At 39.6% G+C, this 25,902-nt stretch overlaps 1 protein-coding gene across 2 annotated transcripts in view; it reads right to left on the bottom strand.

Annotated features, from left to right (window-relative positions):
- Nucleotides 1–25,902, bottom strand: part of ERBIN (erbb2 interacting protein) — a 128,568-nt gene that overhangs the window by 75,462 nt on the left and 27,204 nt on the right. For both annotated transcript variants that reach the window (XM_060235900.1, XM_060235899.1), the window contains exons 2-4: nucleotides 14,281–14,337; nucleotides 12,008–12,205; nucleotides 6,137–6,254 (exon numbers count right to left, since the gene is read on the bottom strand). In XM_060235900.1, coding sequence (XP_060091883.1) covers nucleotides 6,137–6,254; nucleotides 12,008–12,196 — 307 coding nt within the window. In that variant the 5' untranslated portion in view covers nucleotides 12,197–12,205; nucleotides 14,281–14,337. The remainder of the gene's footprint in view (nucleotides 1–6,136; nucleotides 6,255–12,007; nucleotides 12,206–14,280; nucleotides 14,338–25,902) is intronic.

Raw genomic sequence — 25,902 nt, forward strand, 5'->3', positions numbered from 1 at the left:
CGAAAGGCAAAGGTGAAAAGGAAAAATTCACCCAACTGAATGCAGATTTCCAGAGAACAGCAAGGAGAGATAAGGAGGCCTTCCTGAAGGAACAATGCAAAGCAATAGAGGAAAATAATAGAATGGGAAGGACAAGAGATCTCTTTAAGAAAATTGGAGAAATCAAGGGAATGTTTCGTGCAAAGATGGTCATGATAAAGGACAAAAACGGTAGGGACCTAACAGAAGCAGACGAGATCAGGAAGAGGTGGCAAGAATACACAGAAGAATTATACAAGAAGGATCACAATGTCCTGGACAACCATGACAGTGAAATCGCTGACCCTGAACTAGACATCCTGGAGTGTGAAGTCAAATGGGCCTTAGAAAGCATTACTAACAACAAAGCGAGCAGAGACGACGGTATCCCAGTTGAGCTATTCAAAGTCCTAAAAGATATGCTGTTAAAGTGATGCACACATTATGTCAACAAATTTGGAAAACGCAACAATGGCCACAGGATTGGTAAAGATCAGTTTATATTCCAATCCCAAAGAAGGGTAATGCTAAGGAATGTTCAAACTATCGCACCATTGCACTCATTTCACATGCCAGCAAAGTCAAGCTAGGCTTCAGCAGTATGTCAATCGGGAACTACCAGAAGTTCAAGCTGGGTTTCAAAGAGGTAGAGAAACTAGAGATCAAATTGCCAACATTCGATGGATTATGGAGAAAGCATGGGAGTATCAGAAAAACGTCTATTTCTGTTTCATTGACTACGCTAAAACCTTTGATTGTGTGAATCACAACAATCTGTGGCAAGTTCTTAAAGAGATGGGAGTACCAGACCACCTCACATGTCTCCTGAGAAACCTGTATAAGGGTCAAGAAGCAATGGTCAGAATGGGATATGGAACAACTGATTGGTTTAGAATAGGAAAAGGAGTTCGGCAAGGATGTATACTGTCACCCTGCTTATTTAATTTATATGCAGAGTACATAACGCGGAATGCTGGCCTGGATGAAGCACAAACTGGAATTAAGATTGTCGGGGAAAACATCAACAACCTCAGATATGCAGATGGCACCACTCTAATGGCAGAAAGCGAAGAGGACCTAAAGAACATCTTGTTGAGGGTGAAAGAGGAGAGAACAAAATTAGGCTTGAAACTCAGCATCAAAAAAACGAAGATCTTGGCATCCAGTCCCATCACACCATGGCAAATAGAAGAGGAAGACATGGAAGTAGTGACAGATTTCACATTTCTGGGATCCAAGATCTCCGCAGATGGTGACTGTAGCCATGAAATTAAAAGACGTCTGCTCCTTGGGAGGACAGCTATGGTGAACCTGGACAGTATAATAAAAAGCAGAGACATCACTCTGCCAACAAAAGTCCATATAGTCAAAGCTATGGTATTTCCAGTAGTAATGTATGGCTGTGAGAGCTGGACCACAAGGAAGGCCGAGTGCAGAAGAATAGATGCTTTTGAGATGTGATGCTGTAGAGGGAGGGACAGCGGCTCAGTGGTAGAGCGTCTGCTTGGTAAGCAGAAGGTCCCAGGTTCAATCTCTGGCATCTCCAAAAAAGGGTCCAGGCAAATAGGTGTGAAAAACCTAAGCTTGAGACCCTGGAGAGCCGCTGCCAGTCTGAGAAGACAATACTGACTTTGATGGACCGATTCAGTATAAGGCAGCTTCATATGTTCATATGTTCAAGAACCTTGAAGTCCTTTGGACTGCAAGATCAAATCAGTCAGTCCTAAGGGAAATCAACCCAAAGACTGTTCCCTGGAAGGTCAGATGCTGAAGCTGAAGCTCAAATACTTTGGCCACCAAATGAGAAGGAAGCACTCACTGGAGAAGACCCTGATACTAGGAAAGACAGAAGGCAAAAGAAGAAGGGAACGGCAAAAGATGAGATGGCTGGACAGCGTTACTGATGTAACAAACACGAATTTGAGCAGACTTCGGAGGATGGCAGAAGGCAGGAGGGCCTGGTATGACTTTGTCCATTGGGTCACAAAGAGTCGGACTCGACTGTGCAACTGAACAACAACAAAAATTCATACTTCAAATTGGGAGGACAGTAATAAATAAAACATTCCCATAGCTGAGTGGGGTCTTAGTCAATAGGCATTGAGGGTGCAGCTACCTGAGCCCTGTGCTTGGGAAGCTCCTGACTGCCCACAGCCCCACCCCTTCAAAGGAAGAAGAAGAGCAGGCTCCTGCCACAGTTGGGATTTGAAATCAAAGCTCAAATTTTGATTTCCCAAAGGCTTTTGACAACATCTCTCAACAAAGATTCCTCAGCAAACTTCAGATAAGAGGACAAGTGTTCTTATGGATTAGAAACTGGCTTAAACAAAACAAAAATACAGGAAACAGAGAGCAGGAACAAACGATCGGTTTGCACAATGGAGGGATGCGAGCATCAGTAGTGCATTGGGATTGGTGCTTTTCAACTTGTTCATAAATGACTTAGAGATTAAGAAAAGTAGTGAAGTGGCCAAATTTGCAGATGACACCAAGTTATATAGAGCAGTTAAGACAAAAAAGGATTATGAAGACCTCCAAAAGGAACTCTTCAAACTGAGGAATGAGCATTAAAATGGCAAATGAGATTCAATGTGAGCAAATGTAAAGTGATGTATGCTGGGGCAAATAATCCAAAATTCCTACATACACTGATATTGAAGAAGAAGAAAATATTGGATTTATATCCCGCCCTCCACTCCAAAGAGTCTCAGAGCGGCTCACACTCTCCTTTACCTTCCTCCCCCACAAGAGACACCCTGTGAGGTGGCTGGGGCTGGAGAGGGCTCTCACAGCAACTGCCCTTTCAAGGACAACCTCTGCCAGGGCTATGGCTGACCCAAGGCCATGCTAGCAGGTGCAAGTGGAGGAGTGGGGAATCAAACTCGGTTCTCCCAGATAAGAGTCCGCACAGTTAACCACTACACCAAACTGGCTCTCAGATGATGACATCTGAACTGGCAGCAACAGACCAAGAAAGCGACCTTGGGGTGATAGTGAAAATGAAAATGTTAACCCAGTGTGCAGCTGCTGTGAAAAGGGCAAATTCTATGCTGGCCGTAATTAGAACATGAATCAGAAATAAAACTACCACTATCATAGTGCCCTTATAGAAATCTATGGTGAGACAACACTGGGGATATTGTGTACAGTTCAGATCACCACACTTAAAGGGATATTAAAGAGCTTGAAAAGCACAGAAAAGTGCAATGAAAATGAACAGGAGGCTAGAGCAGCTGAATCCTATGAGGATATGTTAAAATGGTTAGGGGCTGTTTAGAATAAAGGTGAGTAAGGCGAGGCATGATAGAAACTTATAAAATTATGCATGGCATAGCAAGAGCAGACAGAGAGAAACCTCCCATTGTACTAGAACCTAGGTCATCCACTGAAGTTGAAGAGTAAGAGATTCTGGACAGACAAAAGGAAGTATTTCTTCACACACTATAAGGTTAATTTGTGGGACTTGCTGTCTGGTCACAGGATGTATTCATGGATAGCCCACAAGATGGCCCCCTGCTTGACTTGATTGATCTAGCCACCTGGATCCACACCCTGGTAACATTGAGACTAGACTGTTGTAATGCATTCTGAATAGGTCTTCCCTTCAAAGTCAGTTGGAAGCTTCAATTAGTTCAGAATACTGCAGCTAGGTTATTACCAGGAGCTACGCAGAGCATGTGTGTCACTCCCATTCTGCCCGGCAGTTACCAGGCAGCCCACCAGTTACCAGGCTTAAATTCATACATGCAGGACCGCATCTTTTCCTAAGCCCTGCCAGAACACCTTTGCTTATCTCAGCAGGATTCATCTGGTGCTACTCTGCAAATGAGCAAAATCAGTAATTTGTAATTGTGCATTATCTTTTTTGACCCCCACCTTGTGGAATGGCCTAATGAAGCCTAATGAATTTAGGAAGGCTCCCACTCTCCCAGCTTTCCTCAAACTATGCAAAACAGTATTATTCAAAAGGGCTTTTTTGCACAGGTAAATAGGACTATGCTGTAATGAAATGGTTTAGAAAGTTGCACTGGTAAATGGAAGGGGACTGTGGTGTATACAACTGCATTTCTGCCTATCACTGTTAAGTATGCTCCAACTACATAGTTTCCACACCATTCAAGATATCATGTTTAAATGCTTATGCTCTGTTTTAGACTTCTGCTTGTTTCTGTAGCCAGAAAAAAAATACTGGACATCCCATTCTGCTGAGTTTATTTAACATGGTATGTAATCTGCTTTGACTAGTCTCAGCAAGAAAGGCAGATTATTTAAATGTTTGCCTGCAATTTCTTATGCAACGTGATGTAGTATAGCTATAGTCTATTTTAAACTGTCTCTAAGAAAACATAAAAAAACAATAAACATGACATGCCAGATTACAAGTCCATTATAGGTAGCTAAAGTAAAACATATGCCTGTACTACCTTACATGCAACTTAAAGTAGTACTTAAAATAAAAGACTTCTCAGCACTTTTTTTACCACAGTGCACACACAGTTAACAAAAAATGGGACAGACATGCTAGCTGAGTATAGTAAATGCATCCAACATGACATGGCTTTGGCATTTCTAGACTATTTCTTGGAAGGTTCCTGTGAAGCAAGTAGAGTCCCTTGTATAGTGTGTGAAGTCATCAATGTTGGTTCTGTTTCCAGTAGACTCTTGTTTTTGAATACCACAGACTATATTGATACTCTGTGTTCTAATTTGTATGAATTAATTCTTGTATGGATTGCACTTTGTGATTTATACTATTTTTCACTATTCTTCTCTTGTTCATTATGCTACTGTTTGCATATACAAGAGAGTGGTTTTTGTGTTCCTTTACTTAATTTTTCAAGGCATACTTGAAACAAACCAGTATGCCCAAGCACACCTTTCAGGAATCACAGATTTAATCTTAAGGATCAAGTAATTAAACCAAATCAATAAATCTATTTTGTACCACAAGGTATAGGGAACTAAACTACAATTAAACAACTCTTATTACTGGAGAAAGGCCTATTATGCTAAAAAGCTTATTATACATGGCACTTCCAGATTATTTATCCGGGAATGTCTCACTGTACACAACAAAAGCCAACCAAATACAAGTAATATTTTAAAACTATTTTAATAGGCAAAATGATGCAGCTGTGTTCCAAAGAGCTATTTTAGTGCCAATGAACCTTGGACTAATTTTTCCTCTTTGAATAGCAGTCTCCCCCCCCCCCCCCCGCTCCACTTTCAAGCTGCTTCTGAAATGTGATTTACCAGACAGAGAAGTACTTTAAAAAAAAAAAAAACAAGTTCAAAACTCTTCAGCCTGCAGAACTAGTTACTCCAAGTTCCAAAGTACTCTGCAAGTGTATAGGGATATGTGTGTTAAAACTACATTTTCAGAGGAACCTGTGCTAATTAAGCAACGGGTTTCTCATCCTACCAAAGCAATAATGACTCAGCTATTAAAATGGAATATAGCCATGCTTGCATGGTGAGCCAACAAACCATGTGTCATTTTCCCTTATTTACTGCCCTGTACTCTGCTTCATTTTCTAGCTGAATATTTCATAAGCCTAGCTGGCATATCTTAGCACATCCACCACAACTCCTGAATCTTAAAATAGCAGCATTACTATTACCACTGTCAGCACCAGAACCATCACCTTCCTGTCCCTTTCTCAAGCAAAGAGTCACCCACATTCACACTATTCATTTCTAAAGTTAACCAACAAACCAAGAAGAAATATAAAACATTTAACTGTACTGTAAAAAAAAGTTTTTAAGGTTTGGGCTGTGATGGATACAAACAAACTGAAACAAACTAGAAGAGCTGCTAACAGTGTAATACGATGCAGTTACCCCAGTAACTGTAATAACTGCAAAGGCTTGCATTGTTGGACATGCAAGCATCCAAGGAGATCCTCCCTCATTTAAATAGAATAAGACTCATTTTAAATCATATGGTTCTTTTACAGAATAGTTCAGTAAGATAAAGTAAATCAATAGCAGAAAAATCTACCACATACATACTTTAAAAAAAATGTAACTTCCTGAAGATGACTAGAAACCTGTAGCTTTATGCATCAGTATATCCTTGTACTTTGGTACTTGTTGCTGTATCAAACAAATTACTCACCATTCTTGCTGACATCCAGTTCCCTGAGGTTTATGAGATTTGCTATGGATGCAGGCAATGTTGTTAGATCATTGTCCGGCAAGCTCAACTTGTGCAGAGACTGACAGTTAAAAAGTTGCTATTGAAACAAAGACAAAAATTGTTGCTGTTATGAACTGTCAGTCAGATATTTGATGGTATACTGCAATTTGAGATTACTGTTATCACCATCACCATTCCATGTTTAAATTTGATAGTTCCCTATTAGAAAAGAACAATGAAAATGTTCTTGTGGACTACTTTAAATTCTTGTAGAATATTTTAGACATTAAGCTAGTACATCAGAGGTTCTCATAAGTGTACAGCCAGAGCCAAACTTTGCAAAAAAAGGTTCTAATTTTTATTTAAATGAAGATAACATAAATATCACAAGATCTGCAAACAAAACTGAGATATAAAAGCTTCAGAAAAGCCAGGTTATTTGAAGTGAGAAACCTATGGTTTTACCAGTAATTACATTAAAAATATACAGCATTGCTATCACAAACGAAACCATAGCTCAGTTGCTTTTTAATTTTCCACTAAAACAAAGAATATTCTATGGCCAGGAAACCAAATTATAAATCAAGTTTAGGAAAAAACCCTCAAATACTAGTCTCAGAGTGCAAAAGGAATATTTTTAAAATGCTGATTTTGCATAAATGTTCCGCATCTGCATACCTGGATTCTATTGGCTCTTCTGCACAAGAAGCAATTCAGTGGCAAGAGGAGATACACAGAGATACAAAGAGTTAAGGATAGGCCATCAATCAAACCACTGGATACTTACCGTGAAGGGTCCTTCTCCTCTAGAAGGCTCTTATAATTTGGGTGGGTCATTGTCTTTGTTAGTATGTGCTGCAATATTCTTCTGCTGAAGGCAGAGTCAGCTGATTCATATAAGTGCATTTTATAGTGCCTCACAAATGTGGACAGCCTTGTTACTGCCTTGCACACTTCTACTGATGCATGTGTGGCAAAGGCTGCATTCACAGAAGCGCTCCTCACTGAGTGAGCCATAATCCAAAATGGGACTTCTTGCCTGAGTGACTTATAAACCCTGGTGAAGTAGGCTTTGAGGGTAACACTGATGGCTGATTTAGACATCTTTCTACCTAAGTCAGGAGGGGATATGTTTATGAATAAGGATTTTGTTTTTCTGATCTGTTCAGTACTGCACAGAAAGGTTTTGAGTGCTCTTTTCATGTCTAGCTTTTGTTTTATTTTGGGAAGTTTGGGCTCTGGACAAAAAGATGGAAAGCAGTTTTCCTGGCACCTATGGAAAGATGAATGGACCTTAGGTTGGAAGGTCAGGTTCATTCTTAGGGTTACTTTGTCTTTATAAAAATGCAAAACTCAGGTTTAACAGACAAGGTGTCCAGCTTTGAAACTCTTCTGGCTGAAGTTACAGCTATGAGGAAGAGCATCCTCAACCATTTGATAGGTATCTCCCTGATAGGTTAGAAGGGAGGCCTGGTGAACGCAGATAGAACTGTGTGTAGTTTCCACATCGGAAACCTATGTATTTGGGGAGGATTTTTGAGGGACATGACCCTGAGGAAGCAGCATATATGGGGACGGTTGGAAACATTACCTTCAAACTGAGCCAACACTGGAGATAGTATCAATACCTCCTGTCTTCTGAGCGTGGATGATCTGAGTCTGCTAGTCAGACTGTCCTAAAGAAAAGCTACTAACGGCTTCTATTGGAGATTTAAGTGGACTGATCTCTTTTCTCCTGCTCCATCTAGTGAAAGCTTTCAAAGGAGTATTATATATTGACTGTTTCCTAGAAGCTAAGAGTGTCTCTGTCACACTCAGAGAGTACCCTAAACGAGGCAAGTAGCTCCAAATGGCCAAGTGTAACCACTCTAGATAAGGGTGCCAATACTGAAGATACTGGTAGGGTTAAGGGAGGAGTGATTGCCATCTCTTGAAGGGTTGAGAATCATGGACAATGAGGCCACAGTGGTGCCACCATGATGGCATTCACCTTCTGTTCCCTTATTTTTCTTATCAGCTTGGGGATGATTGGTATGGGTGGGAAGGTGAAGAGGAGGCCTGTCAGTCATTAAGTTAGAGTATCTGTTGTTTTGGCTCATGGATAGTAGAACTTAGTGAAGTATTGAGGGAGTTGATGGTTGGAGGATGATGCTAATAGATCCGCCAGTGGAAGGCCAAAGTAGGATGTGATTAGATGGAACAGGTCTTTCTTGAGAGACCATTCTCCCTCCTGAATGGTTGCCCTGCTGAGCCAATCCACTTGGACATTTACTGTTCCCTTGATGTGTTGTGCTTTTACTGATGCTAGGTTTTTCTCTGACCATGTTAGAATCTTGATCGCTTCCTTATGAAGCCCTGATACTTTGGACATCCCTTTGCTTGTATACATAAGATTTGGCCAAAAAGTTGACTATTCATATCAAGACATGATTGTCTATGATCTGCATGCTGAAATAAGGCGAGGCATATTACTCGTTACTCTAGCAGGTTGGTGGGAAGACATTACTCTTTCCTGGACTAGCAACCCTGAACCAACAAACTGACACCCATGAAGATTCGTTTCACTGTTGGAGTGTAATACTTTTTCCCCTGAAGAAGGTTGGGCATGTTTGTCCACCAAACCAGATTGGATTTGATCGATAATGGTACACGGATGGGAACATCTTCCTTTTTCATAATCTGTAGTTTGAAGTGAGAAGTAACTGTAAGGGCCTCATATGTAGTCATCCCCAGTGGACTGCATCGATGCAGGCCCAACAGTTGGCCAGTGTCATCAGTGAGGATAATTTGCTTCTGGTGATTGTCTGACATCTCTTTGGTCTTTTTCGCTTTCTCTTTCGTGAGAAAAAGACAGCTGACGCTGGTTACTCCCAGACAGGCCTCAGATTCAGTGGAAGCTCACAGGAGCACAGCTCCTGAACCTTTCTGAGAGTTCTACCTCCTCCTTCTGAGAGTTCCACTTCCTTGTCCATTGAATAGTATTGCAGTTGCATAACAATCCCTGGATCAGCTCCACCACATATTTTTCTACAAAATGTCTGCTGCTCCCAGATGTTTTAATCTCTAAATTGGTTGCAAGGAGCTTTTCTGTAAACTGATGAGAAAGCATGAACTTGCAAATAGTGAATGGTTGTCTGTGTATCCAGATGGAATTTGGCCTTGGAACTCAATCTAATCAACAAGTTGTCCAAATAAAGGTGGATATGGATGCCTTGTTCCCTTAAATGAACAACTGGATTGACTGGGATCTTTGAGAAGACTCTTGGGGCAATGGAGAGTCCAAAAGGAAGAACTCTGAATTGTAGATGGAGCTTTTCTAAGCAGAACTGTAGAAACCTTCTTTGTGGAGGGAAGATTGGAATATGGAGATAATCTCTGTAAGAGCTATTCCTCCAGCTACATTAATCTCTTCCTCCTCTGCTGATAAAAATCCTCCGTATCCCATTTCACTACCTGAAGAGGGGTTACCCTCCTAGTGAGTCTCTCTACTTCTTAACAATAAATCATTTCTGGGCTGCCTCGGTTGGCCATTGAGCGCCCCCAATCATAAGTGCTGATGTTTTTGTCTAGGAGTGGGGGGGGGGGTGGAAAGAAGTATCAGAGGGAGCCCTGTAAGATCTTATGCCTTGCTATAACAGAAAATAAATATCTCCTCCCTCATGGTTTGTCTTAATGTATTCATAAAGTCAGAAGAAAGGGTCTCCCAGGTTTGAGCACATTACCCATCTGGAGCAAGGAACTGCTGAGAGTTGCCCTGAAGGAGGTAATTCTGTCACCATCTCCCCTGCAGAGTAATTGGCTTCAGTTTCACTGGTCTTGGAATGATTACTGGAAATATGCACAGTATCTCCACACTCTGAGGTAGGTATGACAAGACCACCGCCACTTGGAGCTGCAGAGCTGGAGCAGGCCATTGGGTCTGTGGCTGGGTTGAGAATGCTGTGCTGTTTCTGAGCTGCCAATGTCATCAGTTCAATAAAAGCAGCCCGAACAAGCAGATTTCCAGGTATGCTGGCTTCTGATGAATCTTCTTGACAGTGACAGCTGTGAGAGGAGCGTCTGTCCCTCCTTTGGAGAAAAATCCATCTGAGGGCTCTTAAGAAACCATTTGGAAGTTCAGAGATGTGGTCATTTTGTAGCCTGCCAAAATAGCCACTGCAATTGTGAGAGTCTCCAACGATGGATTTAGGCTTCTCAGAATGAAGAATAGAAGTGAAATTATTTGGAAGTGAAGTCTGGGACAGAGAGTGAGAGGATTAAAGAGCAGGTAATAAACAGAGAAAGAATGAGGTAACTAAAGGCTCAGTAAAAGCAAAGAGAAGGCCAAGCCTGTGATAGAACTGTTTTCTCTGTTAGGCAGCAGAACAGAACTGAAAAGGTGGGTGACTCCCATGACTCAGACAGGAAGAGGAAAAATCTAGTTCCTGCCTCCCTGAAAGGATGGTGGGAAACATCTACCAAGATGTCCTCCACCTCAGAGGAAGAACTGTTATGTTACAAAAAACTCTGAATTTTTAGCACAAAGAAAATAGTATTTTAACAGGTGAAAGGCAAAGCTGCAACCAAAATTCAGAATGTATTAAGTATCAGATCATATATTTTTACTACCATGCACACTTTAAAAGTGAGTCTATATGCGGTTTCTGTAATGTCACTGGAAATCTGACACCTAAGTGATAATTTTGGTCTTTTCAAACCAAGTTATTGTAGAATTACAAATTTTCTGACAAAACTGAAATTAAACCAAAAAAGGCTGAGCACTAAGAAATGGGAAAAATAATATGCTACAATATATAAATGACCAAATTTATTTATGCGCACAAAACATAATACCAGTAATTTAATATATTTGTTGTTAACCATTCATTCATGTCCGACTCTTGGTGATATATAAACAAATCCAAAATAGGAAAACAATGGTGCACATACAAAAAAACAACATATATGGCGAAATACTATAAAATACAATGCCAAATGTGTTTCAGCACAAACCCTTCAACATTGGCTTATGACCATAATTAGCACAATCCTATCTAACTCACATCATAAAAGACAACAAAAATCACAAGAACTAGCAAGACAACCAAATTAATTTCTGGGAGTAAATTAAATACCCCCTATATAAGTACAGTTTTCAAATTATTTCCACATCTGGGAATCTCTAGTCCAATCAACAACATCAGTAAACTTGTATTTTGCCATGCTAATACCAGCTGCTGAAAATCTTATTAGTAATATCTCAGTGCTTCATTTAAAACCAAAAGTACCAAACCTAAAAATATGTGTCAGTGTGCATTTCAAGCAAAGGCATTTACTATAATATGATAGTATAGCTGCTGAGGCACCTATCCTTAGCATTTCTCTGGTAGCCAATAGGGAATAGCCACAGGCTAAAGAAGTCTCTTCCCTTCTAACAGTTCTTCACCACGATCTTCTGTCATTTTTAACTGTTCAAGCATTGTACCCGCATCAACACTTGCAATGCTTTATTCTTAACAGGTTACCACTTTAAAATCATGGTTGTAAATTCTGGTTAAGACAAGAAACCTAGCTTGCATTAGGCATGGTTTACATGGATGCTGATGGAATGTTTGAACAAAAGTTAAAGCAGAAAAGGGGAAGACAATGCAATCCTGCAGCCTGTTCCTTTAACCATGCATCTACATAGTATCTAAAGAGTTTGACTGTGTATCATCAGCTTTCTTGCCCTGAGATATAACAGTACATGAGAAAGCATCTAGAAAACACCTATATCTATAATCTTGCCAATTTGCACAATTGTGCTGTCTGTCCGTCTCTCTTTCTCTCTCACACACACACACACAAATTAAATATCAGAACACAACATACCTTTGGAAGCTCTTCAATTTGATTTGCATCTAAATAGAGTTCTTCCAATGTCTTTTCGAAAGTAAAAATCTCCTTAGGCACCTGCTCCAGGCTGCAGTGAGAATAATCAAGTGCAGTGACAGTTTCTTCTTCTCCACGCAAACAGCGGCAGGGCACCAACCGCACAAACAAGTTCCGCTTTGTTGTCATTTTCAGGCACTATATAAAACAACCATGTTTAGGAAGCTGATACAATATGGCTATGTTTTGTGCAAGTATGAAAAGCTTATTTAAAGTTACCAGAGAAAGCTAGTTTTCACAAAACTGTCCAGATCTTTTTAGGTCATATTCATACATTTTCCTATATTCAACAACATCGCTGAGCAGAAAGAGCACCCACTTAAAGCTGTTCGACAGCTTTAATGGAGACAAATGTGAGGCAGCCAGATAATTTGCTCAACTTTTGAACTGCCAGGGTGTTGAGAGAATTGATACATCTAACAATAAACTGGCTGGCACTGTGTGGGAGAATAAGGGAGATTTAGCTACTTGTAGAACTTCCCTGATATGCAGAAAAATATGGTTAAGTGAACTAAAAGGGGAGACCCTTAAAAATTGTCCTCTTTGGTCTAAATATGCTTCAAAAGAATTGTGAGAGCAGCTAAGGCTCAGAAAAGCAAGAAAAGAAAAGAAAAAATCAGTCTGCTCAAGCTGCTGAGAGCACAGAGAATCCAGGAGAGGGAGTTTCTGCAGGGGGGAATTCCTGCATTGTTTCTTCCCCTACAATTTCCTTGCAGGCCTCAAGTTTGTAAATATGTAACAAGTAACATTTACCTGATGAAAAGGCAAATATGGATAAGAAACTAAAATTTGAGTTTGACATCTTTTGCTCTTAATACTTGGATATACAGGGCTGGTGGATCCAGCAAGCTTTCCCATTCAATCTCACCCAATTCACCTCCTTGTTACCACTCCCAATTCACATAGCTGTCTATGCAGGTCTCATGATCCCCAGCATGACCCTTTTAGTGGCCACACTATCTCCCTTCTTCATCAGTCCTAAAAGCTGACTAGATCCTACCCTTCTGTAAACATGGGAAAACACTGTCTAGGCCAGGGATGTTGAACTCATTTGTTAAGAGGGATGGATCTGACATAAATGAAGCCTTGTTGGGCTGGGCTATGTGTGTGGTTTTTTAAGATTAGGTAGCAGAGGTATAGATTTTATAAAGGACACAGACAGACATAACCAATTTTTTTAAAAAAAAAAAAACCTTAAAATAAAACACGCTTAAAACCACCCTGAGCCCATTAGGAGAGGGTAGGATATAAATTTGATTAAATAAATAAATAAATAAATAAACAAATAAATAAATAAATAAAATATTAGCACTCATTGTATCTCTCTCATGGGACCCAGGGAATTGGGCAAAGGAAGCTCTAGCTTTTCCTTCCTTCCCCAGGGGACCAGCAAGGGGAGGAGCCTCAGCCAACAGAAGGAAGAGGGGCTTGGCTCAGTAGCTCTGCTGTGTGATTGAGAGAGCCTAGCAGAGCAAGCTCTCCCTCCCACCTTACTCTTCAAGGGAGGAGCCTCAACCAATGGAGAAAATAGAAGCTTTGCTCTGTAGCTCCTGTGCAACTGAGCAATCCTGGCAAAGCAAGCTGTTATGCAGAAAGAAGCAAGAGAGAGAGAGAAGGAAGCAGATGACAGCCAGTTAATCAGGGACCTGATAGGAGCCCTCTGGGGGCCTGATTCGGCCCCCAGGCCACATGTTTGACACCACAGGGCTGTTGGGTTTTAAAGGCCATGATGATAGCCAAAGAGCTGCAATACTGAAAAGCTCAGTGAAACCCACACAGGGGGCTTTTCAAATCAGGCAGTCACAAAGCATGTGGCAGTAAACAGACAAGATTCTAAATTTAACAACATCTGGTAAGAGTTCCTGGAACCATTTGAAACTTGAATGCCTGTATTCATGCATTAACTTGATCTTCCTCCTTGCCTCTTCCCTATCCACTTATTATACGCGATGTGTTTTGAAGGTTTATGGGTTACTTTTTTGTTTTATAAAAGCTTATTTAAAATAAATGACAAAATGAACATTGTTCCCTTGTTTTCTAATTACTTTCTATAGACACACATATGTACTTCAGGCTTCTCCATTATCTCGAACAGCATCCAAAGATACTGCTAACTGTTCTCAATTAGAGCCAGGTTTAAAAACCCAGCATGTCAGAAACAATGCAACCTTACAGCAAATAAACTACCTCCACAAATTAAGAAATATACTTACCACTGGGTTACGTTTTTCTCCCTGCTACTTCTTCCCTGAGCTTTCGAAGCCAACATTCTGTGTAAAGCAAAGCAATACAAGCTTAGTCAGAACTTAGGGCATCTAAAACAACTTGTTCCTCCTCCATTCTTTTCTATAAAGTTATCCTGAATGTTTAAAATGCAATGAAACCTTTTAAACCTCAGATATGCCTAATATAATCATCAAAACTCTTGGGAAATATCAGCTAATCCTAGGAATATAGTAATTTTAAATATGAAGGCAGACATTCCTCCAGTTGTCAAAGTACAGTTAACCATCTGGCATACAACAGCGGTGTTCACTCTGTATGATACTGGAGGCATCCATTTGAAAAGCAAAAAATATGAAATTAATGGAGCATGGCACAATTACATTTCAACCGTGCATGTGCCATTCTAGTTAAATTTGTACTGTGGTCCTCCTCACCAAGTTTGGAAAAGCAAATCACCACAGCTTCAAGAAACAATTTATAATATACATAATGATAAAATATTCCTTCCAGTACCTTCAGATAAAACTGCCTTTTTTAAACTAAAGATCACAAAAATATGTTTTAGTGCATTTAAAATATTTAATACAGCTACAGCTGAGAGAACTAGAAATAATCAGAGGGCCAATCTAAACAGCTTTATTTTATTTTATTTACTATCAGGTTAGATAAAATTATCTACAGTTCTAGAACACAGCTTTTCTGTATAAGACAGATGGTGCCTGTCATCTGTTTTTAATCAAATGAAAAGACAGGCCTAAGGGTGGGAAAGTTTTACAAGCCAGCCAAAGTAACCTTCAATCTATATTTAATGCTTTTAAGAAACAACAAAACACATATGACATTCTTTAAGAACTGCTATACAACAGACCTCCACAATATGCATTTAAAAGTCACACAAACACACTCTCCTTCAAAGGATTATAATATGGACCACAGCACTGGCTTCCTCATGAGCTAACAATTACAGCTGGGTTATTAATCTAGTTCATCAAATCCAACCTTGTTCAATTATAGCTGCAAGAATATATACAACATTCAGCTAAATCTTGTCTAGGTATTCATTCCTTTTATAGATGTCTCATTAATAAAAGCATTACAATAATTTAGGAAGCTTTACATTTAATCTCTCATTAAAAAGCCATACTCATCTAATTTTATCACTTGGAGAAAACTGACAATGCTCCCCAGACCAAAGTCGATATTAACAATCATGTCTCCCTTCTTGTCCAAACTATCAAAAAAGCAAAGCTGGTTCTCAGAAGAAAAAAAAGCACAAGAAATGTGTTCTCTATTATTTAATACTCACATATTATAAATACGGTTCTTGTCCATGTGAGGAACAACCACACAGCATGATAGAGCCCTATTTCTCCCTCCCCCTTTGAGCCTGTGCACAGGAAACACACTGTGATATGGAAAACATGTCCATGGTAGGGAGGCAGAGAATAAAGATATGAAAGCCACACAAACATTCATGTCTTGTAAAGGTCTGAGTGCAACAGATTATTTAAATAACATAATTATAATATAATAACAAAAGGCATGCAATACATGTTATTACTACTAATCAAGATAGCATGAAGTGCAAGCTTTCCAGTTTTCCATTGTTTTTCTTAATGCTGGATGTTAAAATGCAAAATAAAGGCAGCTTCCAAACAAGCCAAGGACTAGTTCATCTTGGGACTGTGGCATGAGGGAACTTTAACTTCCATCCCCAGACCATTTTCCTGGGTCTGTTTGCCACACACAGGATTCAGAAACTCTGACCTGACTTATGACAGATGTAAAGCCTAGTTCATAACACATTCTAATGAAGGATTCTGGAGAACTCAGAAGTTTCTATAATGCTTTGTGATGTTTTAGTAGGAACTAACAATATAGCTATTATGAAAATATTCCACAGAGAATATTATTGATAAAGCTGCAAAATGGAGCTAGCGATAGACCAAGAGATTTTCTCTTAAAAAAAAACAACAAAGTGACCGAGTTGCAGAAAATTAAAGATCTAGACAAAAATACATAGGGGTTTTAAACTCCCTCAAATAACAGAAAATACATGTAGATATATGTTTATCCAATCCCCTCTTAAAGCTGACTATGCTTGTAGCCACCACCACCTCCTGTGGCACTGAATTCCATATGTTAATCACCCTTTGGGTGAAGAAGTACTTCCTTTTATCCATTCTAACCTGACTGCTCAGCAATTGCATTGAGGGTCCACGAGTTCTTGTATTGTGAGAAAGGGAGAAAAATACTTCTTTCTGTGAGCTTTTGATAAAATTCCTCATCAAAGGCTCCTTATTAAGCTTGAGAGTAATGGAGTAAAAGGACAAGACTTCTTGTGGATCAAAAACTGGCAAATTAATAGGAAACAGAGTATAAATGGGCAATCTTTGCAGTGGAAGATGGTAAGCAGTGGGGTGCCGCAGGGCTCAGTACTGGGTTCCATGCTCTTTAACTTGTTCATATATGATTTGGAGTTGAAAGTAAGCAGTGAAGTGGTTAAGTCTGCAGATGGCACTAAATTGTTCAGGGTGGTAAGAACCAGAGAGGATTGTGAGGCACTCCAAAGGGATCTGCTGAGGCTGGGTGAGTAGGCGTCAACGTGGCAGATGAGGTTCAATTTGGACAAGTGCAAAGTAATGCATATTGGGGCCAAGAATCCCAGCTACAAATACAAGTTGATGGGGTGTGAACTGGCAGAGACTGACCAAGAGAGAGATCTTGGAGTCATTGTAGATAACTCACTGAAAATATCGAGAAAGTGTGCGATTGCAATAAAAAAGGCCAACAGCATGCTGGGAATTATTAGAAAGGAAATTGAAAACAAATCAGACAGTATCATAATGCCCCTGTATAAATCGATGGTGCGGTCTCATTTGAAATACTGTGTACAATTCTGGTCACCTGCACCTCAAAAAGGATATTATAGCATTGGAAAAAGTGCAGAAAAGTGCAACTAGAATGATTAAAGGTTTGGAACTAGAATGATTAAAGATTTGGAACATTTTCCCTATGAAGAAAGGTTAAAATGCTTGGGGCTCTTTAGCTTGGAGAAACGTCAACTGCGGGGTGACATGCTAGAGGTTTACAAGATTATACATGGGATGGAGAAAGAGAAAGAAGTATTTTTCTCCCTTTCTCACTATACAAGAACTTGTGGGCATTCAATGAAATTGCTGACCAATAGGGTTAGAATGGATAAAAGGAAGTACTTCTTCACCCAAAGGGTGATTAACATGTGGACGTGGTGGTGGCTACAAGCATAGCCAGCTTCAAGACCGGTTTGGATAAAAATATGGAGCAGAGGTCCATCAGTGGCTATTAGCCACAGCATATTATTGGAACTGTCTGGGGCAGTGATGCTCTGTATTCTTGGTGCTTGGGGGGGGGGGCAAAGTGGAAGGGCTTCTAGCTCCACTTGTGAACCTCCTTTTTTTTTGCCACTGTGTGACACAGAGTGTTGGACTGGATGGGCCATTGGCCTGATCCAACATGGCTTCACTTATGTTCTTATGTACTGTACTGAAAAGTACTTTTTTCTTTCTTCCTTTTTCCTGGGGAAGAAAATGTCAGGGGTAGGGAAAGCTGAAGACAAGGGGGGCAAATAAAATAGGTTGGCTGAGGGGTAGAAAGGAGAAAATAAAGCAGGCTGAGCAGTGTCAGTCAATGTGCCACTGAGCCTTTATCAATCCAGTGGCAGCAGCCACCGTGACCAGACCACCTCTAGCTACACACACCACACAACTGAGACCAGCCCTGCACTGGAGGCTATCATACAAGTGGGCCTGGTCCAAAAATAACAATTACTATACAACTCAGTCAAACTTTTCACAGGGACAGGCTACCAGGGTAGGGAATAATGTAAAGCTGGAGACTGGGGCAGGGGGGAGATAAAAGTAAGATGGCTGGTGGATGTGAAAGAGAAGGAAGCAGGAAAGGGGGGACGCTATGGGGAAAGCTATAGCAGGGGGAGCAGAAACAATGGAAAAGGAGAGGGGAGGAGTGCAGTGGAGAATGAGATGCCCCCACAAGTTTTTGAGAGTTCCCCCTTATTGCTACATAAACTTTAAAACTGTGAAACAGCATAGCTATGCATGATCCCTTACATTTAATTTAACAGGTTTTCAAATACTCTGATTTCGGATGCCTATTGTAACTCTTTATAATTTTGGATACAATCAAAAGGGGATCTTTGACCCTTGATCTCACACCAAAATGTCCTTGCCCACTCTCTGAAATAGCACCTCTGAAAGAAGTAAGGAGAGCAACATAATTAGAGATGGGCATGAACCAGGAAAATGCAATTCAGTTTGTGGTGTACACAGTTTGCAAACCATCATGAATTTTCAGCATCCAAACCAACCAATTCAGTTCATGGTGTGCTAGAGACATCAATCTCACACAGGTTTTCCAGTTGATTCTCCTCAACATGTCCTCCAAGTTTGGTGAAGGTTTAATTTATGGATTCTGAGTTATGCCCCCCCAAAAAAGAATTCTGATAGATGCAGGTTTAGGAGTGTATAGAATGGATCCTGGGCAAGCTAGAGACATCAAAGTCACAGGGGACCTCACCCAGATGCTCCTCTATATGCCTCCCAAGTTCCACTCCCCCCATTTGCTTTGAAGTTGGTAAGCATTTAGATTGGGCAGAGATAGACTGGAACAATACTCCCTCTAAGCTATGGAGTCTTGTGAGACAAAATTCTACTTTGTGAGCTACTGGCATCAAAGCTGTGAGCGAGCAATTTGGCTGCTGCATGAATTAGTTTGCTCTGGAGCCATCCCTCCTGAGCTAAAACAAAAATGTGTGAGCTGGAGGCTAAAAACTTGTGAGCAGGCTCACAATAACTCAGCTTAGAGCAAACACTTGTCTGGAAATTAATCCATTCACAAACAGCCACAAACAGCTTGAAAGTTTGTGGAAAGTTTGAGCCAGCTGACCTGCCATGAACCAGCCAAAACTCATCGCAAACTTTAGTTCATAAGCCATCACTAAAAATAAATGAATTAAATTCAAGTTTAGTTTGGCACCTTTAAGACCAACAAAATTTTATTCAAAATATAAGCTTTTGCGTGCACACATACTTCTTCAGATACAACGAAATGAAAGCTACCAGTTCATACATACAGGTAAGCAGCAAATTAACATATGACATAGTGAAGATATTTAACAGATGCAAGGACCAAACAGAAACAGTTTATATGGTCACCATTTGTTTAAATTTAATTCTGGCAGAAAACATAGTGAAGCACATAAATGGATCAAAATTGGGAGACTGGTGTGTAAATGTACCTTTAATTGTGGAATTCTGACAATAATTAACTGAGACCCTGTTATGTTTCATCTATCTCCTCTCAAACATGGAGGTAACTATCAGCATCCTTTTCTTAACTGAATTGTTCAACAGGTGTCATTTCCACTGTGTGTGCGCGCACACACGCGCATGCACACACACGTACATGCATGCACGTGTGTAGGAAGCAAGTTCCTGTTTAATTGTTAGTTATATTTTAACTGCTCAGAATACATTGGCATCTAATTGGCAGTAGGAAAAAATGCATTTAAGCTCAGTAGCAAGATTAATAGATTAATTCCATTACAGAGGATTTGTTGTAATACCATTAAGAGATCAAAAGTGAGTCTGCATGATAATGTCAGAGATAAAATAATCCAGTCTAGTTTTGCACTACAAACAGGGACAGTGTGGTACTTTAGCTTAAATTCTGAGAGGATAATTCAGAAAAGGCTAGAAAGCATTTTACACAAGTGACTCTGGCTCAGTTCTCACTGAAGTGAAAAAGTTGTGCCTCCACTTCACAATTTCAAATATGCTGTGCTCCTGATCTTCTATCTTTAAAGATTCCTACTTAGACAAAAGTGGCATATCAGAAAATGCCAAGGCTAAAACCTCTTTTGGACTCTATACATTTTCGTATTTTCTATACATTTTCATATGAGTCCAAGTTGATATGCCTAGAATAAGATTATAGAATAAGCACAGTCAGTGCTGTCACCAGTATCACTATGAACAAACTTGAATATGCCATTCAGTTAGAAGGGAGACCTAAAGTGTGTTAATTAAGCATGGCAGGTCGACTCTCCAAATCTGGGTAAAACTGCAATCAAGTTCAATATCAGTCCTTAAATATTACTCAGACACCCAGAAGCCTAAACAGGTAGATCAAGTTAGAAATAAATGTTCCATTAAATCCCATCATTTAAAAAATCTTCTTCCATCAAAACAGCTTTCTACATATCACCTGGTCAAAGAAATAACACTTCCAGAATGAGCACAACACATAGCTATTTCAGGAGTGGAGGGGTGTCTCAGATAAAGTAGATGAAACCTGGAAAATAGGTACCTCTGCATCTCTATACTGTTCACTGCTGGAGATGAACTAGGAATCAGAGAGTGGGGCATACCTGCCTGACACTGCATACACTCTGAGCGGGACATTAAAGGCCCTCTGAGTGGGACATCTAAAGGCCCTTAGACATTATAGGCCTCTCTGAGTGGGACATCTAAAGGTCCTTTTGAGACACAAAAGGAAACAGACAGAGTAAACAAAAATGTTTATTATTTGCAGATTTATTGAAACATCTGGATTGGATAGGACTGTCAAAAATAGCAGAAGATCAGTTAATGGAGTACACTTCTTCCAGCTCCTGAAACTGATTATGGAAACCCTGAATAGGATATCACTTATTCCAGTTCTGGACCAAGGCCCTGGTGTGCTCATGACAATTACTACATCAAGAATTAGTATTTCTTTTTTTTAATTTAAAGTTTCACAGATAGCTGTGTTTTTATTTATGCAGCATGCCTCATAACATTCTAAAAAGGTAGAATCCATGTTGTGTTAGATAAAACTAAGTACTTCGCTACAAGCTACAATGTTCATATGTTGCAACTGGCAGGTATAAAATGTGAATCATTGGATATTTAAGAAAAATGTAAAGAGTATCATAAGGATTTATTTAAATTGAAATACAAGTATGTGTATTCATACTTCTACTTTAATATGTACGGAATCACAAGAGACAACAAAGGAACACTTGTTCCTAACATTTAATTTTTTATGTACTTATTAACTCAGGAGGATAACAAATTAACTGAGAGGTGGGCTGTTTGAGTTTGAAATTAAGTGTATTGACACTGTTCACCCTAAAGATTATTGTAGGTAAGTAAATCATGCAAACAGTAACCAAAGTATCATATTTTCCTTGGTCCAAAGCACAAAGTTATGAAAGCGCTCACATCCAAAGCATAGTATTTTAACCTGTTGTTGGGCTGCATTTTGATTGCTGTCCCCTTCATTCACATATATAGAGAATAATGTTCCATGTATAGCAATTGTGTGATTAAAAAAAGGAGAGATGTTCTGTCTTCATCACTGCTGTGCACAATAAGATCAGGAATAGGTGAAAATTCAAACACTTCTTCCATAGTTCCCTCACCAACAGATGTGAATGCCTAAAGCAGAGCATCCTGCTGTTATATGTGCAGATGCTTCTAGTGAAGCTGTATTTCTGTAGCAAATAAAATAAGGGACAAAACATTTCATAACTACAAATTAGTTTATTTCTGTTAGAGGAAATTCCAACATTTCCCATTTATCATTCATATGATCATCTTAATATAAACTCACAAGGTGCCTCAATAAACTTTTATGTCCATCTCTCATATTTCTACCTAACCCTTCCTCCAAGAAGCAGAGAGTAGCATGTATGCCTATTCTTCCCTGCCTTTTTAGCTTGAAAACCCCCCCTGTGGAGTGGGAGAGAAACTGACCCATGTCACTTAGTGAATTTCAAGAGAGAGAATGTGAGCCAAAGTCTTCACAATCGTCAACTCCAAGCACTCTAATCATTATACAACATTAGCTCTTGTTAGATCTGACCATAGGAGTTGGCTAAAGTATCAGAATATTTCCATCACTGATCCTATGGTTTGGAGGATCAGAACACATGCCTGCAGGGCTTTTTCTGAGCAGGATCGCAGAGGAACGCAGTTCCGGTTGGCTAGGTATCAGGGGATGCAGCCTAATATGCAAATAAGCTCTTGCTAGACTTTTTAGTAGAAAAAAGCCTATGTGAAACAATGGTGATGTCAGGGGGTGTGACTTAATATGTAAATGAGTTCCTGCTGGACTTCTGTTACAAAAAAAAGCCTGAATAGTTTGTATTTTTTTGCATCTACCTTCTTTCCCTATTTTCACAATTTCCTCTACTCAGTTGTTTGGTCTGGCATGAGAACTGAGCAAACAGCCATGGTTTTCTCAAAGTGGATGTCATAGAAAGGTATGGGTAGGCAGAGACCCTTTGCTTTGGTCACCACTGTTTTTAATTTAAAATATTACTAATAGATTTGTGCCTCTTTTTTGGGGTAATAAGCATAGTGGTATATATTCTATAACACCGCTAAGCGAAATTGGAATCCTTCTTTTAGTCTAAAAGTCTCTGCAGTTTAATGGCTCTTCCAGTGACAGAAAAGACATTAAGTTGAAAGAAGGATCTTCAAGTCCAAGAAAGATACACTAGTATCTCTACAAAGCTCTATTAAAATATTCTAATTCCCAGAAAGTCAATGAGCAACTTAAACTAGAAATTGAGGTTTAAAAAAAAAAAAAAACCTGGCAGCTTTGTTTTATGTGCTTAACTTATTTTTCCACTAACAGCCCAGTTGCATGTAAGTGATAAGTAATCAGTTTAAACTGAAAATATGCTATAGCATTTCATTTAATAATACTTCTCATCACAATGACAACAGAGTGAAAATGACTGCTAAAACCTGACACAAACATCATACTGTTCTTGGATCCTGCTACCCACTTAAGTTAAAAGACTATTCCCAAAGACAAAAAAATTTAGTTTACACTGTATTAATCTACAATCCTAAAATCACTTTTGGGCTCTTAAAATTCAAGCAGCAGCAGAATGGCCACTCCACCAGCTAATGTCTGCACTACACAATTATGTGGAAGCTATACTCTTACTATGGTTATTTGTTTTCCTTTTGGACTACCACCATTGTTTGCAATTTGCTTCTATAATCGACTGATGGTATTCCTGAAAGACTTATATTACCAGGAAGATAATAAATCCAATGGACTGAGGACCTTACAATTTTATCAGCATTTGAACATAAGACACACAGATGACAACTGCACAGTTTTTTGGAGTTTGGAAACCTTTTATAGATTATTATATATAGACTTGCCACTACTGTTATACTTTTATTTCTTTCTAATCACAGTATTTAAAAATAGTTTTTAAACTTGCTTCTATACTCATTGCCACACCAGTTCAGTGCAAAAAATAATTTCCTGCTGCATATTCAATATGATACCTGTTTGATTTAAAATGTTTCCACTAGCCCACTTTATAATCAGGATTCTATTCTATTTTTAAAGTTACCTTTTACTTTATTATCACAGACACTGATCACAATTGCTGAAACACCACTGGACTGAATTGAGCCACTTGCAATTAGCAGAGTAGTGTTTTGATTGGCTTAACTAATAGAAAATAGATGGCCAGTAACTGAATAAGATTTTAATCTGTACTGCAGAAAAGGCATCAGCAAAAATACTTGATTCAGCAGCAGACAGTTAACAATGTATCAACAAACCTATCCACTTGAACAAGCGACTGATGATTCACTAATAATAATCTACAGGTTGTGAAGTGTATACTTAAATGCTGTAAATAGCCAAATAAGCATTACACCATCATCATTCTAGTGCTATGCCACTACCACCAGCACAAATGAAATTAGACTGCCAGCTAAGTTGCCACACAGACTTGGAAGGAAAAGACATGGAAGCAGTAGGAAAGGCAGTAAACAGGAGTTCTTCCAAAACAGGAAACATGGGAAATAATGAGCATAAAATGCTCAGGGTCTGTAAACATACACATTTGCAGCACCTATTAATTATAACACTTTGCCCTGTTCTGAATCAGTTTCTCAAGCTTACTGTTACATCAACAGGATTCAAAACAGAAGTCATATTAAAAATCTTTGAATTGCAGCTTACACTGAGAGACTTATTGCCATGGAAGTTTCTATGACTAATGACTAGAAGAGTCATATTGAATGGTAAAAATCACTATTGGCAATATCCTCTTTGTAGCTTGGATCCCCACTGATACTTTTTTGTAGAAAAGTTGAGCAGGAGCTCATTTGCATATCAGGCCACACTGCCTGACTTGGGAGCATGTGGCTGGGATCAGGCCAGCTGGAGTCCTGGCCAGCCCGTGCAGAGCAGCAGTACTGTGGGCTCCGGCAGCAAAAAAAAAAAGTCCTGGTTCGCACTAACAAATGATGTATTTGCCATCATGTGCACCGTTGAGAAGGGGCCATCATCACTCACACATTAATGTCTTTAATGAACAATAATTAAAGGATTTTTGAAGTATTTATTTACTTATAGCCCACCTATAGATGCCTTTCCTGCTGAAAATCAAAGGCTTAATAGTAGCATTGATAGACCATAAGATCAACAATGATTTCAATGAAGATCTCAGCATGTTTACCCAGCATATTAGTCAAGAAGAACTACAGTAGAACTATAAAATAAGAGTACCATGTCATAAACTGGTCTGGATTTTAAGACAATTAAATCATCAAGTGATATGGGATCACTTTTTTTAATCTGGGTCAAATGCTCTCAAGGACTATATGTGTATGGGGAAGGGGGGAGAGTGAGAGAGAGAGAATTGTTACTCTTTTCCTAAACTGTTTAGGCCAGGGGTGTCAAACACATGGCCCGCTTCATTTTCTCTTGCCTACTTTTTTTGGTCGCCATTCTGTGTTTATCCCCGGATAAGCCAGGCAGCAAAGCAGCCTTTTCCTCTCCTCCCTCCCTTTTCCCAAAGGGAGGAGGAGGGAGGAGCAGCCTCAGCCAATGAGGGAGCTTGGCTCTATAGCTCTGCTGGGTGATTAAGTTTGCCAGGCTCAATTAATCATCCTGCAGAGCTACTGATACAAGCCTCTCTTCCTTCTAATTAATGGCTGAGGCTCCTCTCCCTCCTCATGCCTCGGGGAAGGAAAGAAAGAGCCAGAGCTTCCTTTGCATAGCCCCCACCCATCAGGAGAGCTACAAAGAGTGCTTTTAAGACTAGCAATATTTTAGTGAAGATATGAGCTTTTTGCCTTACTACAGAGAGAGAGAGAGATAGTTTTGTTGGGCTTGTTATGAGTTCCCCTCATTTTTTTCCACTGTACTCATGCCCTCCCGTTTTTTTCAATAGGAAAGCAGTTTTGTTGACAAGGACATAGTCCTCAGTCTGTGCCATGGTGCCTTCACATGTTCTTGCCTAGTACGTGAAGCAACTTCTGTACAAAAGCTCACAATGCCCAGCTGCTTCATGTTCCTCTGAGTCTTAGGCACAAAGCATTGACCATGAGATGTCTGTAATGAATGTCAATAAATCAAAAGTAGGTTTGTAACTTACAGATGCGCACACCTGAACAGCACATATTCAAGACTGGAACAGTACAGACATTGTCTGCAGTTTTTGATGCAATAATTCATAGCAAGAGGTGACATTTATCAGAGACTGTAAAACAAAATATTGTAAGCATGCTAATATTTTAAGCATG

Source organism: Heteronotia binoei, chromosome 4 (assembly GCF_032191835.1).
Source record: "Heteronotia binoei isolate CCM8104 ecotype False Entrance Well chromosome 4, APGP_CSIRO_Hbin_v1, whole genome shotgun sequence".
NCBI lineage: Eukaryota > Metazoa > Chordata > Lepidosauria > Squamata > Gekkonidae > Heteronotia > Heteronotia binoei.